Here is a 15,354-nt window from a genome sequence, read left to right on the forward strand (position 1 = left end):
GGGTATCGCTATCTTTGAAAATACTTCCACAAACCTTCTATAGTAACTGCAGAACCCCAGAAAGATTGCAGCTCTGTGATAGTTTTGGGTCTGGGCCAAGATGTTACCACTTCAACTTTGCTCGGATCTGTGGATATTCCATGTGCAGACACTACATGTCCCACATAGGTCACTGAAGGTTGGAAGAACTTGCATTTGTCCAATGACAACTTCAGGCTTTCCTTCTCAATCCTGTCCAATACCTTCATCAGTCTTTCTTCATGCTTCTCTAGAGTCCTCCCAAAGACAATGATGTCATCCAGGTAGACTAAGACTTCTAGGAGATGCATGTCTCCAACTGTTTTTTTCCATGATTCTCTGGAAAGTTGCCAGTGCATTTGATAAACCTTGAGGTAGGCGATCAAACTCAAAAAATCCCAAAGGGGTGATGAAGGCAGTCTTCTCTTTATCTTCTGGGTGAATAGGGATTTGATAGTATCCACTCCTTAAGTCTAGCACACTGAACCACTTACTGCCCACCAGGCAATTAAGAGCATCTTCGATCTGGGGAGTTGTGTACTGGTCTGGAATGGTTCGCTGATTCAGAGTATGATAGTCAACACACATGTGAATTGGCCCATTCTTTTTCCTGACAATGACAATGAGAGAGACATATGGACTTCTTGACTCTCACATTATCCCTGCAGCTTTTAGTTCTTCCAAATGTTTCTTAAGTCCTCCAGGTCTCCTGGAGCTACTGTTCTGGAACTTTCCCTGAAAGGCCAGTCATCTTTTACTCTTATTCGGTGTTCTGCACATTTTGCACAGCCCAATTCTAGTTCACTAATAGAAAAACAGTTTTTCTTTTTCATTAGTAGCTCTTTAACTTGGGTTAGCCATTCAGGGGGAAAGAGACCACCTCCTATATCAATATCTTCCAACTTCAACTCGTTGGCCCTGCTCTCATTTGTTGTCAACACAGTAGCAAGTAAGGGAGTGGCAGCATAAACATTTCACAAATGCACTTGTGAACGCAGGACAATGGGAGTATTTCCTTTATTTTTTTAACCCCACAGGCAAAGTGTCATAAGGATGCTTTAACTTGAATGCAGGCCAAGCTTCTGGGTCTAGTTCCAGCCCTGGTGGCAAGTCACTTTCTGGATCTGTTTCCATCATGAGATGAGAGGAAACTGTTTGTCCACACATCCTGACTTTGGCTTTTAAGCAGGTGACCTGACCAGGATGAATTATATGCTCTTTCCCAGACAGAGTCCACACATGACCAATTTCATCTTTCTTACTATCATTCTCCCTTTGAAGAGCACAGAAAACTGGTCTCAGGAGAGGATGTAGTGTTGGGTGTTCCTGGGTCAACTGAGGCATTAGCATTCTTCTGATGAAGTCAATATTTGTCCCCACTAAAATAGATGCTGAATCCTTTCCTTTTAGCCTAGGGCACACAACAACGAGTGTTTCAAAAACCTCTGTTGACCCAACAACTGAAGTGGAAAATTCTAGCTTGAATGAGACATAACCATCATAAGGGAACTACATGTCACTTAGCCCCCAGATCTCCAAATCTTCTAACTTTTCAAGTGGTAAATGCTGTAAGTATTTTTGGTAGAAGTCTCTGTACAGAATGGTGATTTGTGCACCAGTATCCAAGAGTGCTTTACTATACACTCCTTCCATTTTTACTGACAAGACAGGGGACGATCCCAGTAAGCCACTGGGTAGTTTCTGTTTCCGCTGCTGTTCAGCTGTACGGCAGTCAGCATGTGGTTGAGGTGCCACCAGTTGACCTCACCATTTTAACAGATATGACTCTTGCTTAGTAATGCTTTGTGGTCTCAGATGCTGAGATTTTGGCTGAGATGGCTTTCCAATTTGGGTGTTCACCTCAGATGAGTTAGAAGTGTGCATAGTAGGTAGTTTGTATCCCCTATTACAAGGGTTTGTGTGGAAAAGAGATCCAGGATGCTGTCTCTTGATGTTAGATTTTATGGAGCTCTTTGTAACTGAGCACTCAGCTGGCTCCTTCACTGAGGCCCTCTGAAGTTTCCCTGCATTGCACTAGCCAATAATAGTTCATTCACTTTTTTCAAGTTCTCTGCATTAGGACACTGTCGCTTTATATGCCCTGTGTCCCCACAGTGAAAACAAAATCCAGTAGGAACTCTGAACACTGGCTGATTCAGTTCTTCCCCGAGTCCTTTCATGGAGGCTTTAGCTGATGTATTTTTCCCTTCAGCTAAAGTTACCATGGCTTTCTCCAATTCTGCAACTGTCTTGGTGACTTGAACTATGGCATCGGTCAGGGAAGACACCTGCATCTGTAACTGTGACATCTCTACATTGCGGATACTCTGGGCCACGACTCCTGTTTGAGTAGTGAGCATGGCTATAGGCTCCTGCTAGTGTTCAGTCACTGTTTTGATTGCTGTTGAACACTGAGATTTGCCTTCCAACAGGGCTTCCTCTTCCCTCACCTCTTTAACCAACTGAGAATAAGTTAGAGTCTCTTCCCTATTTCTCATCCTCATTTTCCACACAATGGGTCCATAGCTTAAGCTACCTGTAAAATTTGTCCTAGCCATACTTGGTTAGCTACTTTTGGATCCACCCCCTTCTTTAGGATGATCTGGTGGAGCATTTTATCTAATCGCTTAAGATAATCAGATAGTTTCTCACCAACATCTTGGTATATATGTTCAAACTGATACAGTCAGTCAGCAGCCCTCTCGGTCCTTCCAAACACATCCTGCAGAATTGCTAAATAGTCCTTGGTCATGCAATCTTACTTACCCATCCTTAAGTTGTGTATGGTATCCATAGCTAATCCCATTAGACTTTCAGCTATCCACTGCTTCTTCTGAGATTCTGGGATATCCCATTCCTCTAGGGCTTGTGAAGCCTGATCCATCCAGGATTCAAAATCTTCCTCTCCCTGAGGTGTGGGTTGTTTGCCAGAAAAGAAACGCAATTTGTGGTAGCCAAACCCAATGAATGACTGTGTAGGCTTTAAGCTTTTTTCTACAATACTTCCCAAAGCATTCAAAACTTCAAGCCCTATAGCATTTATGGGCAGTGAAGCTGCAGCTTCTTGTGTAAGGTTCTGACCTGCTTGGATAGCTTCCACAGGTATTTTCTCTGTTGCTGAAGGAGTGCACTTCTCAGGGATTACCACACGGACTGCACTCTCATCTGAAATGTGTACACTTGAAGGTATGTTTTCATACACTAAAGGATTTTTCCATTCTAATAAGGCCAATGTGCTCTGCTCAGTAGGGTCCATAGTGCTGTCTAATAAAAATCCATGCCCTACAACTGGTAAGGATCCTGTGACTTGATGTATTTGCATATCAGTCCATATGACCCCTGACAACATCAGTGCTAAGTAATGCTCTGACTGGACATTGTGCTGTTTGCACCACCTATCGGCTACTTCTGGGTTTATGTTTCTGCTGGATTAGCTTTCCACATGTAAAGGGGAATAGGGTGGAGTCCAAGACAGTACAGGCAATCCTGGACGAGCCCCCAAATGTAGTGTACCCTCAGGTGTAGCTGAAGTAGATATTGGTTCCTTCCTACCTGACTCTGGTGACACCCCTATTAGCCCAACACACCAAGGTGGCAAGAATGACAGATTTTATTCTAGGGGACACACCTAGTTTAAAAGGCAATACCACAACCACAAACAAATTATTTCAACCCACCAGGTATCAATAAGGCAAGGTGAGATATGCATGCAATGAAAACATACAATCACCCTCTTCCCCAGAACTCAACAGAAAAAAAAGGTCTTGACATTCAAACATGCACAAAGAAGGCAATATCAATGAGCAGTAAAGCTTTATAATGCAGCAATACAAACACGGGAAAAATTCAATGTCATTAAGCAATAAAAGAGTTATAATACAACAGTACAGATATGAGAAAATGCAATGTCATTGAGCAGCAAAATTATTGAAGGCAGCAGTACTAACATGAGCAAAATGCTATCATTGAACAATGAAGATTTATAATGCAACATTATAAATATGAGAAAATGCAATGTCATTGAGCAGTACCAACCCCCTCAACCATCTTGATCAATTCTGTTACTGTTATAAAATATGCTGCTTGTTGTCATTAATTTATTCCTGTGAAGGCTTGTATAGCCGAGGTACCAGAAGACATAAAAGTTTGCAGCTTCCCGGCTCCTTCGTGTGGTTGTTTTTTCTTCCTTTGGATTTTGTATTTGTCAATCTTCTGAAGGAGCTGTGGTGTTTTTCTTGAAAAATGGAAAGTATTAAACCTAATGCTGATGGATATCTTTTTGCCAACTTGTTAAAAGAAAGGGAAGACAAATTGGCTCGTTTTGATCCTTGGACATTTACTGGTAATGAGAGTTTTGATAAAAGATTTGCCGAGTTAAAGAGACTTATGATTAAGGAAACTTGGAAAGTATGTGAGCCTTTCTATTACACCCAGAGGTCTTCGTGTGGATAAACTTCCTGCTTTTCATTTTGGTGAAGAGGAAAAGGAATTTTTGGAAGAGTGGAAAGCCGTTTCACTTCAGTGTACTCTGGGTTGGCTTACAATACTGATTAAACGGAATCGCAAAACTTTTGGGTCAATCCAACTTCAAATTTCACAGGTACAAGAAACTTTGCTTAAAGACTTTACAAGTGTGATTTTTTCTGCCATTATGAAAGATATTAATAATGAAGTGAGTAAAGTTGAATCTGAAGTTGTCCAGAGAAAAAAGAAAAAAATTGAATAGAGACATAAATGACTTTAAAAATAATTTAGTGTATTCCTGGCAACGTAAACGAAGGAATGGTAGATTCCAAGATAGAAGGGCGTAAGCAAGTTCTTGTAGTGGGCATGATTCCTCAGTTTCCTCTACTGATACAACTGCAAGTAAGAAGAATATTTCCTTTGAAAGATTTGATCTGACTGAAGAATTAGAAGCATCAACAGATGTAGAACAACAGAACAGGGGTAATTTTCGACAGAATAACAAACGGAAGAGTAGAGCAAAGGGATGAAACAGAAGATTTTGAATTATGGACTGTTTCGAATGCATCAGTTTCTAATGCATTTGTTTTTCATTACAGGTTGGGACTTTCTGTGAGTGCTAATAATGCTAATAATAATGCCACTGATTTACATATTGTGAATTTAAGTGATTTAAATGTTACATCAGAAATGCAGCAAGTGCTGCTTAAAGGTAGCAAATTTGTTCCTACTAAGATTCCAGCACTTTCTGATATTTTGCTGGATGTGAAGCGTTTTTGTCGTAAATTACATTTAAAAGTGTTTTTTAGTTTACAGAATGTCCCAAATAGAGGGGCCTTGGATGTGAACAATATTAGTGTTAGTAGTAGTTTTGAAGATGACTCTCTTCTGAATCTTTCTATTTATGAATATGAACATGATGCTGAGAATTTTGATTGTGAATTGTTGAATGCTGACTCTTCTTTCACTGATGCTGCTTTATCAGATTCTGATACAGGTTGTTTTTCTACTGGCTATGGTAGACTTGCTGTGCCTATGTTTTCTGGAATGAGTTCCTTTTGTCCACCTAAGAAGTCTTTGACATTGAATATTTTTGAAAATGCATTGACTAGGAAAATAGAGGCTGAATATGTGGAATTTATGAAATTGCATAAAAGGTTTAATTTAACGAAATCTGAATGGTTGGCTGTTAGAGATATAAGAAAGGAAAGTGAGAAATATGTGTTCTGTCAAGCTGATAAAGGGGGCAACTGGGTAACTATGAGTAAAATACATTACTTAAAAATGGTTTTTGACCTGTTGTCTGACGAACATGTATATATGGAGTTGTGTTATAATCTAGTTTCTGAATTTAACACAGCCCTTCTTGAATTAATAGAAAGGGGAGAAAGACTTGATTTCCTTACTCAGAAAGATGTGAGGAATTTGTATATTCCTGCCCCAAGAGATCCATTTTTTATGCATTTCCTAAGATCCATAAAAATGTCTTAGACCCTCCAGGTCATCCTATTGTTTCTAGTTGTGGATGTTTTTTAGAAAATGTTGGGATTTTGTTGGATAGCCTCTTGAAGAAGGAGTTGGTTAATGTGAGTTCATATATTTGAAATACTAATGACTTTTGCAGGTTGGTTAAGAATTTACAATGGGAGAAAGGGTATTATTGGGCCACAGTAGATGTTAAGTCTCTTTATACAAGCATTAAGACATCTTGTGGCTTAGAAGCTATTAGCAAAATTTTGGGTGAAGGACCACGCTCTTCCTTTATTATTTTGCTATTGGAGTTTGGTCTTACCCATAATTATTTTGTGTGTGAGAAGAAAATCTTTTTACAGAAAGAGGGCACAGCAATGGGGGCTAATTTTGCTCCAACATATGCTATTCTGTTTATGTCTTATTTTGAGATTTCTTTTATGTATACTCTAGAATTTTTTCGTAAGTCAGTTATTCTCTATCGGAGATACATAGATGATTTAATTTTTATATGTAAGGGTAATACATCTGATTTTGGTAAATTTATTGATCTACTAAATAATAATAGCGTTGGTTTGAAATTTACCTATGATGTGAATTCTAGTGTTATACATAATTTAGACATTGAGTTGCATTTGGATCTTCAGAATAGGGTGCAGTTTAGACCTTTTAAGAAGGAAACAGCGACCAATATTTTTTTACATGCTAGCAGTGCACATCCTAATCATCTAATAGAGGCTCTCCCTTATGGTGAGTTTAAACGTACTCTTGAACATACTTCTGAAAATGATTATTTGGGACAGGAATTTAATGAAGTCAAGGCTAGACTGTTGGTGAGGGGGTATTCTGAAAATTTGATTAATAGAAGTGAAGATAAGGTGATGAATAATAGTTACAAAACTAGAAGTGGGTACACTCAGTGTGCTAGTAGGTGTACCTCTGTTAATATTGCTGATCAGAAAATATTTTTTGTAACAAAGTTTTCTTCCTTCGCACAAATGTTAAAAAATGTTGTGGATAATCTATGGCCTATTGTTTGCTTCATTGATGAAGTAGGCCATATATTTCCAAAGAAGGTTACTTTTTCTTATGGGAGATATCCTAATTTGAAAGAACTGTTGAGTTTGAGGTATAATACTGGATCCACGACTAAAAATGTTGGGATGTTTAAATGTGGTAAATGTAAGGTTTGTTCAAGGGTTAAAAACTTATCAGGTGAGCTTATTAATGGTGTTAAATATACAGCTACTGACAGATTTGATTGTCTGTCTTGTGGAGTAGTTTATATTGTGGGTTGTGGATGTATGCCTTGCAAATGGTATATTGGCCAAACAAAACATCAAATTAAAATACGTATTTTGGAGCACATTGGGGATGTAAGAAATTGTAGATTGGGTAGTCCCATTTCTGAGCATTTTAATACTATTCATAATGGAGTCAGCGATTCACTCTTTTTTTGTGTTTTAGCCAAACCAAATGGTAAGAGCCTTGGGAATTTTTCTCAAAGGCTCCTTAATTTAGAAAGTAGGTTCATTCTTAATTATGGCACACTTGCACCTAGGGGGTTAAATTTGGAAATGCATCTGACTTTATAAAATGTTACCTTGGAAATGTCATGTTGCTTTAAAATTTGTAATTTTTTAATTGATTACTTAATTGTTGCTGTTATAAAATATGCTGCTTGTTGTCATTAATTTATTCCTGTGAATGCTTGTATAGCTGAGGTACCAGAAGACATAAAAGTTTGCAATTTCCTGGCTCCTTCGTATGGTTGTTTTTTCAATTCTAAAACAGACCAGCTATGAAACACTGTATTATACCCTGTTTACCGGCCAGTGACTACTTACAGTCTTGCTGCCGTCATGATGGGGCCCAAGTTGGAGCTCATATGGGTCCCAGTTATTTGTAATCCACAAAGCATTTGGGGGGATCTACAATCTTATAAAAATATAAAATGATGGCCAGAGCCTCTCACCTCTCCATCAAATATACCCTAGTGACCAGGCACCATGGTTCCTCTGATGAGAAAGTAGAAAAATCACTGCCAGAACTCTGATAATCATCTATGACTTCTCTGTACTAGGCCCAAAGGAACTCCTTTTTTTGCTGAATCATATGCAGGCATGGAACTACTGGTTTCAGACTTCTTTCCTGATTCCACAAAATACCATCATCCAGGATTTCAGCAAAAAACAGACACAATCTGCCACTTCACTTCCCTGTCCCAAAGCACTAGAAAAGAAAATCCAGTCATGCTGCAAGGCCGTTTTTCCCTTCAGCTCCCTGTTTCAGTCTTCCCTCCTTCAGCTAGTTTTCTAGTCCCCTTTTTCACTTACGAAATTGTCTTTTATATTTCTGAAAAGAGCTCCGCCTTGTGGTGTAATGAAAAACTACAGTCTATTACTTCTACAATGAAATACAGTGGGAGCTACATCTAATTGCAAATATGGAATAAATAATGGTTACAGTATCATGTTTCAACTTGCTGATATAGCTAACTTCATCCCAAATGATAGAAAACATATATTAAATATGACTGCATTATGGTGCAGGTAGAATACACTATTATTATTCACCACATATATATGTAGTTTTCTTCCAAAAAGTATTACAAAACTCATACCTGTAAGATAAAACTGTCCATGAAGATAAAAGCATCTGCTGCTCTTGATATTGTCTCTGGTCAAATGACTAGGGATTGGTAGGAGAGAACTGACATGAGTTACTAAGAAAAACAATCTTACATGCCTAGCTTATGTAATAATAGGACACTGATTATTTAGCCATATCCTATTACTATTTTTGCAGGGTACAGGTGAGAAAACATGCTAATAATTCTCATGAAGTCCTATTACATTTGAAGGATGAAAGTGCTAAACATAATAAAATTCCAGCTATTTTTTAACATAGTGTGGTTGTTGTGAAGTCATGGTACATTCTGAGCAATTTCTGTTGTTACAGATTATATAATGCATTTTTTTCTAATTAGAAACCAGAGTACATAGTCAGTGTATTAGGGCAACTTGGGGTAATGAACTAAATTCAACAAGAAGACATACATTTTCCTTATATGAAGAAAAGAAATGTAGCTTTGGAGAAATCACATATAATTTTTCTTAATTAAATATAAAGCCAGCACTGTTGATGTGGGGTTAGGCTTCATTGGGAATGCACTGTAAGAGATTGGAGTACTAGTGTGCATGTAGGGTTGCCAGCTTTCAGATGTTCAAAGTGGGGCATTTTTTGTCAAAATGGGAGATTTTACAGGGCAAACCATATCCCTAGTTTCTTGCCAAATAAAAACATATATCCTTTTATATAATATTTAAGTGTTTCTGATACAAAATAATAATTGTTTTATACAACTATTAAAGCTTAGGAAATATTTTGTATATTAAAATATTAGGAGAGGGGCAATTTTTCATTATTTTCTGCAGGACATAGCTACCCATAGAGGGATGGGTAGCAACTATTAAAGAAAGCTTAGGAAGCAGTTTTTGCACTAAAATATCAAAACATTTGCTATTTTTCATGTTTTATCAGCAGGACATAAATCCCTAAATAGGGACTGCCCTGTGAAAAGAGGGACAAGTGGTAACCCTATGAGCATGTACAGACCATGAATAAGATTAAAAAAGCCCTTAGATGCTCTGTTTAGAAATTGTAATACAGTTTCTATGAATCTTATCCGCTTATATCCTGCAAGAAAGGGTGACACCCACCCTGTGCCCTTTCTCTGTGGTAGCATAGTTTCAGAATATTAAAGTAAGGAAATGTGTTTTCTATATAGCTAGATAGAGAATATCTATCTGTATATATATATATATATATATATATATATATATATATATATATATATATATATATATAATTTTCTGATTTGATCTGGTAACTTTTATTTCAGGGAATAGTGATTTGCTGTTATGCTATAAATCCCTTCTCATCCTTTACTTTTCATATAGCATCTTATAAAGTGCCTCTCTATTTAACTATGTCATTAGTATAACATTCTGTATTATGAATGCTTCGCAAGGGACGGCTTGCACCTGTCACCCCTGGGATTCCGGATATTGGCAAAGGCTCTTGCCACCCCCATAGTGCCTTTTTTAGGCAAGGCTCAAATTCTAAACCTACCACCCTAGAACACAAAAAAGGAAAAAAACTAAGGGTAATGCTGCTCAATGCCAGAAGTCTAAATCTCAAAATGCACGCACTCGAGGCCCTTCTCAGTATGGAGAACATCGATGTCTGTGCTGTGACAGAAACCTGGTTCAAGACTCCTGAGAGCACCCCAGCACTATCAGGTTTTACCTCATATCATGCGTTCCGGCCCCAAAATCCGGACAATATCAAGAAAGGAGGGGGAGTATCCATATTCATCAAGGACACCCACACCTCAAGACTGGTGGCAACGCATGATGCATCGGAGACCATCCAGGTGCAATTAACCATAGGCAAGACTGCTCTGCAAATTGTAGCATGTTACAGGCCACCCTCACAAACTCAGGAACCTCACATGGCCTTCCTGAAAACACTAGAGGGGATAAATGTATCACCAAACACCATCATACTAGGTGACTTCAATTACCCTAATATAGACTGGGAACACTACTCAAGCCCAAACACCCTAGCCCAAAAGTTCCTGGAATTCATAAACTCAAATGCCATGGAACAACTAGTCACCATCCCCACAAGAGGAGATAACATACTTGATCTCATCATCACGAACATGGGAGCACAATGTTCAACACCGGAAGTATACCCCTCACTGGTGAGATCAGATCACAAACTAATCTTGCTGGAGGTCCTCATCCCACCCTCACCTGAAATAAAAAAGACCACTGTAAAGAACTTCTTGAAAGCCGACTTCACACTTCTAAAGACTAGTGTGGTCTCCTTTAAGGCTCCCGAGCCGGCGGAAAACAGTACTCAAGCCGCTGAATCACTTACAAATGCCTTCTACCAGCACCTGCAGGACTGCATGGATAAGGCAATCCCAAGCAAAACAAAGACTCTTTGTACCAAAGGCAAGCGTCCAGTCTGGTGGACCCCAGCCATAAACAAACTCTACAACAAAAGGAGGAAGCTACTACAAGATAGAGCAAAATCCTTAAAAGGTAAGACACCCTTGATCACTATAAGTAAAAAACTAAGAGCTCTCATAAAATCATCCAAAGCAAATTTTGAGAGAAAAATAGCTAAAGACTCAAAAGACAATCATAAGGCCTTCTTTAGCTATGTTAGAAACCTGGGAGGAAACTCCCAGATATGCTCAGAACTAGTTCAAAATGATGTGAAGATTACTGATCCTACAGACATTGCCAACATACTGGCTGACAGGTTCAGTGCAAACTTCTCCCCTCCCCCCCAAAAGGAGAGATATCTATACCAAACGATTGCAGCCCCCCAAACATCACCAACGCCCAAGTGATAACTGCTCTCTCCAAAGCAAAAAACAGCATCCATGGGACCTGATGGTGTCCCCGGCTGTGTGCTCCACGAACTCAATGAGGAATTAAACCCACAGCTAGGACAGCTGTTTAATCAAAGTCTTACCTCTGGATACGTACCCAGGGAGTGGCGCACTGCAACTGTGGTCCCACTTCACAAAGGCGGTGCCTCCACCGACCCTGGAAATTACCGGCCCATTAGCTTGACAAGCCTTATCTGCAAAGCCATGGAGAGGATCATAATGGACCTCATAAATAAAGACATAGGAAATTTGCAGACTTTGGATCCAACCCAGTTTGGCTTTGTCAAAGGCAGATCATGCCTTTTAAACTTGGTTGACTTTTGAAACAGTCACCAAAGCCATTGATGAGGGAAAGGCAGTCCATACAGCCTACCTCGATCTGGCGAAGGCCTTCGATACAATACCCCACTCGGGTATCATTGAAAAACTCATCAGCTTAAATGTTAACCCATACATCACAAGATGGGTTGCAAAATGGCTGAGTGACAGAACCCACAGGGTCAGAGTTGCTGGCGCCATGTCAGACTCAAAGCCTGTCACAAGTGGTGTCCCACAGGGCTCAGTCCTGGGCCCACTCTTGTTTGGCATCTACTTTTCCGAAGTACAAGCAAACACAGGAGGTTTATGGCTGACAAAGTTTTCAGATGACTGCAAACTGGGCGCCATAGTAGAAAACACATCTGACACAGATATCCTTCAGAAGGGTCTCACAGAAATGGATAACTGGTGCCAGAACCATGGCCTAAAGTTAAATGCCAAAAAATGCATAGTCATACCCTTCGGGAAAAACAAGGTTACCCCTAGCTACCAAATAGGTGGCAATCCACTGAGCACAGAAGAAGTTATCAGGGACCTGGGGACCCAGGTTGATAGTAGTCTGTCATTCGACACCCATGTAGCTAAAGTAGTTAGGAAGACCTTCTACATTGCCCACCTTATCATGAAGGGTTTCTCATCTAGATCAAGGGAGGTCATAGTCTCCCTTTACTCATCACTCATCAGACCAATGATTGAGTACAATGCCCCATTCGGTATCTGACCCGACACTTGCAGCAGCTGGAGAGGCCACAAAAGTTCCTCACCAAAAGGATAAAGGGTCTCAAAAATCTGTCCTATGCTGCCCGACTGAAAGAACTCCAGCTCTACTCAGTCGCTTACCGCTTGCTCAGAGGTGACCTTTGCCTAACATACAAGGCCATGTCAAACCCAGATTTGATGAATATGCTTCACCTCAAAAAATCCAGATCCATCAGAGCCACAAGGGCGGGAGACTTAAACCTTGACACGACTATTAATAGGACGTGCTGGAGGGATAGATTCATCACCCAAAGACTCCCTATGCTGTGGAACAAAATCCCGGTACATGTGAGGCAGAGCACCTCGCTGGCCTTGTTCAAGAGAAATCTTGACCAATGGATGGGAGATCGCAGATATACCCCAGGGATTACCTCAGTGTTACTGCTCGACAGAGGCACAGCAAAATAATGGGTATAGTTCCCCATACTAATGGGGTGGCGTAAGCCACAAAACGATGGGCTAGGCTTGTAAATGCCCTCGGGCAGATAGCCTAGTATGAACCTATGAACCTATGAACCTATGAATTTGCTACCATATGTTTACAAGTTTGTTTCTCATAAGTAGTCATTATTATTGTCATCCTCTACCTGCTTGAATTCTGTCCATGTGTATGTCTGTTACTACAACTGCAGAACTGTAACTTTGGCCCCAGTTAATGGCATACACTACTCTACTTTACATGGTTAATAAACACATGCAATAAAATAACGTTCCTGCACTCCCTTGTGTACATTAGATGAGATGATCTTTCCCACTGGACGTTTTCACGTATCCCATGGGTGTCCCTTGTTTGTGTACAAGAAATGAAATAATGGAGTTATGCTGTAAGTTTTCTAACCTCTTCTTCTTACTAGTGTATTGACTGTACCTTAGTGTACTGTATTGTTGCTGGAATGATGGGTGAGAATTATACACACACAGCACATATGTCTTTGCACAGGGTCACTGAAGTTGTGTACAGGGCAGGGCACTGTGGTATACACTTTCACTGCCCCGGTGCTGTATTTTACTTAAACCTGATTCTGCATGACTGTATATTCTATGTATGTGCTACTGCACACCATTTAATTACCGCCAGTAGGCATTATCTGCCTCATATAGCCATCATGCTGTGTTCATGTGAGTATTATGTATTGTATTATAGCATGTCATATATAACTTTACATATTTACTTTGTTATCCATTATGGTTACACTTTATACCTATATTGCTGATAAGGCAACAGAGTTATTTCTTAATTAACTACACTTCTTTCTATGAAATTGTTTGCACATTTGTCATTGCTATTTTATTTTTCCCCATCAAATATTTTGTCTGTGCCACATGTTCTTATCAAATGTAAGGTTTTTGTCTAGCTCTTACTTTACCTTTCAGTTAGGTTACTGGTATATATCACTTAGTGCATGTTATTTTCAGCTATTTACTAAATCTTGTGTCACTATCTCCTACTGTTACACTTAGCAACTAATATGCTAAGTACTGTAGAGCCCAGACTGTATGTATGATGTGTGCTCATGGTTAACTCATGGCTGAGCTCACAGCGCTGATCACCCATGTGTTCTGTGTTGTTAATGATTCCAGCCCATGAAAATAAATGTTTCTTTTTAACTACTTTATTTCAAGTTAAGCAAGAAAAACCCTGCAGATATTGTCTTAACAGGAAGCCTTTGTTGCACAGAGAATAAAACACATATACCCCAGCACTGTAACTGTCTTTGTTGTTTCATTTTCAGCTTTATAATATTTATCCTATTCTGGAATACTTTCCTGGAGCCCATCGGGAAATTTTCAGCTGCAAAGAAAATCTGTATGCATACATAAAACAAATTCACAAGGAGTCTAAATCCAAACTACAATACAACGATTTAAGGAATTTCATTGATGCATTTGTTGTAAAACAATCACAAGAGGTAATGTGCTTATTTTACTCCAAACTCAAAACATAGAGTATGGAAATGTGTTAGCAGTGTTGGCAGTGAATATCTGTTTAAGGGATCCTTAAGTTCTGGTATTAGACAATAAGTGTGCAGGTTACAAGAATGGATGGACGTACAGCAACGGTGGTCCCTCTCCACAAAGGTGGTGCCTCAACGGATTCTGGAAACTATCGCCCCATAAGCCTGACTAGCTTGGTCTGCAAAGCTATGGAAAGGATCATCATGGACCTCATAAATAAAGATATTGGGGACCTAAAGACACTGGATCCTACCCAGTTCGGCTTTGTTAAGGGCAGATCCTGCCTCTTAAACCTGGTTGACTTCTTTGAAACAGTCACCAAGGCCATTGACGAGGGGAAGGTGTCCACACAGCCTACTGGACCTCGCAAAAGCCTTCGATACAATACCCCACTTGGGCATTATAGATAAGCTCACAAGCTTATAAACCCCTATGTCACTAGATGGGTTGCAAACTGGCTCAAGGACAGAACCCACATGGTTAGAATTGCTGGAGCCATGTCAGACTCCAAACCAGTTACAAGTGGCATCCCACAAGGCTCAGTCCTGGGACCTCTCTTGTTCGGTATATATTTCTCGGAGGTACAGGCCAATACGGAAGGACTGTGGCTGACCAAGTTCTCAGATGACTGCAAACTGGGCGCCATAATCGACTCTCCAACCAACACAAGCATCCTCCAAAAGGGCCTCATAGAAACAGACAACTGGTGCCAGAGCCATGGCCTCAAGCTAAATGCCAAAAAGTGTATAGTCATCCTTTTTGGCAAAAACAAAGTGCCCACAAATTACCACATAGGTGGTAATCCATTAAGTACAGAAGAAGTAATTAGGGACCTGGGGACCCAAGTTGATAGCAATCTCTCATTTGACAACCACATGGCCAAAGTGGTTAGAAAA

General features: G+C 39.7%; 1 protein-coding gene across 2 annotated transcripts in view; it reads left to right on the plus strand.

The window, feature by feature from the left end:
* The window catches only part of LOC122816774 (cytochrome P450 2K1-like), a 622,507-nt gene that overhangs the window by 279,447 nt on the left and 327,706 nt on the right, over nt 1-15,354 (plus strand). The window contains exon 5 of one of the 2 annotated variants that reach the window (XM_044089791.1): nt 14,236-14,412. The exons of the other annotated variant lie outside the window; for it this stretch is intronic. Within the exon in view, the coding sequence (XP_043945726.1) occupies nt 14,236-14,412 (177 nt within the window). The remainder of the gene's footprint in view (nt 1-14,235; nt 14,413-15,354) is intronic. 2 annotated transcript variants of the gene reach the window in all.

The sequence above is a fragment of the Protopterus annectens genome, chromosome 12.part0, assembly GCF_019279795.1.
Source record: "Protopterus annectens isolate FY-2018-M chromosome 12.part0, PAN1.0, whole genome shotgun sequence".
Lineage (NCBI taxonomy): Eukaryota > Metazoa > Chordata > Ceratodontiformes > Protopteridae > Protopterus > Protopterus annectens.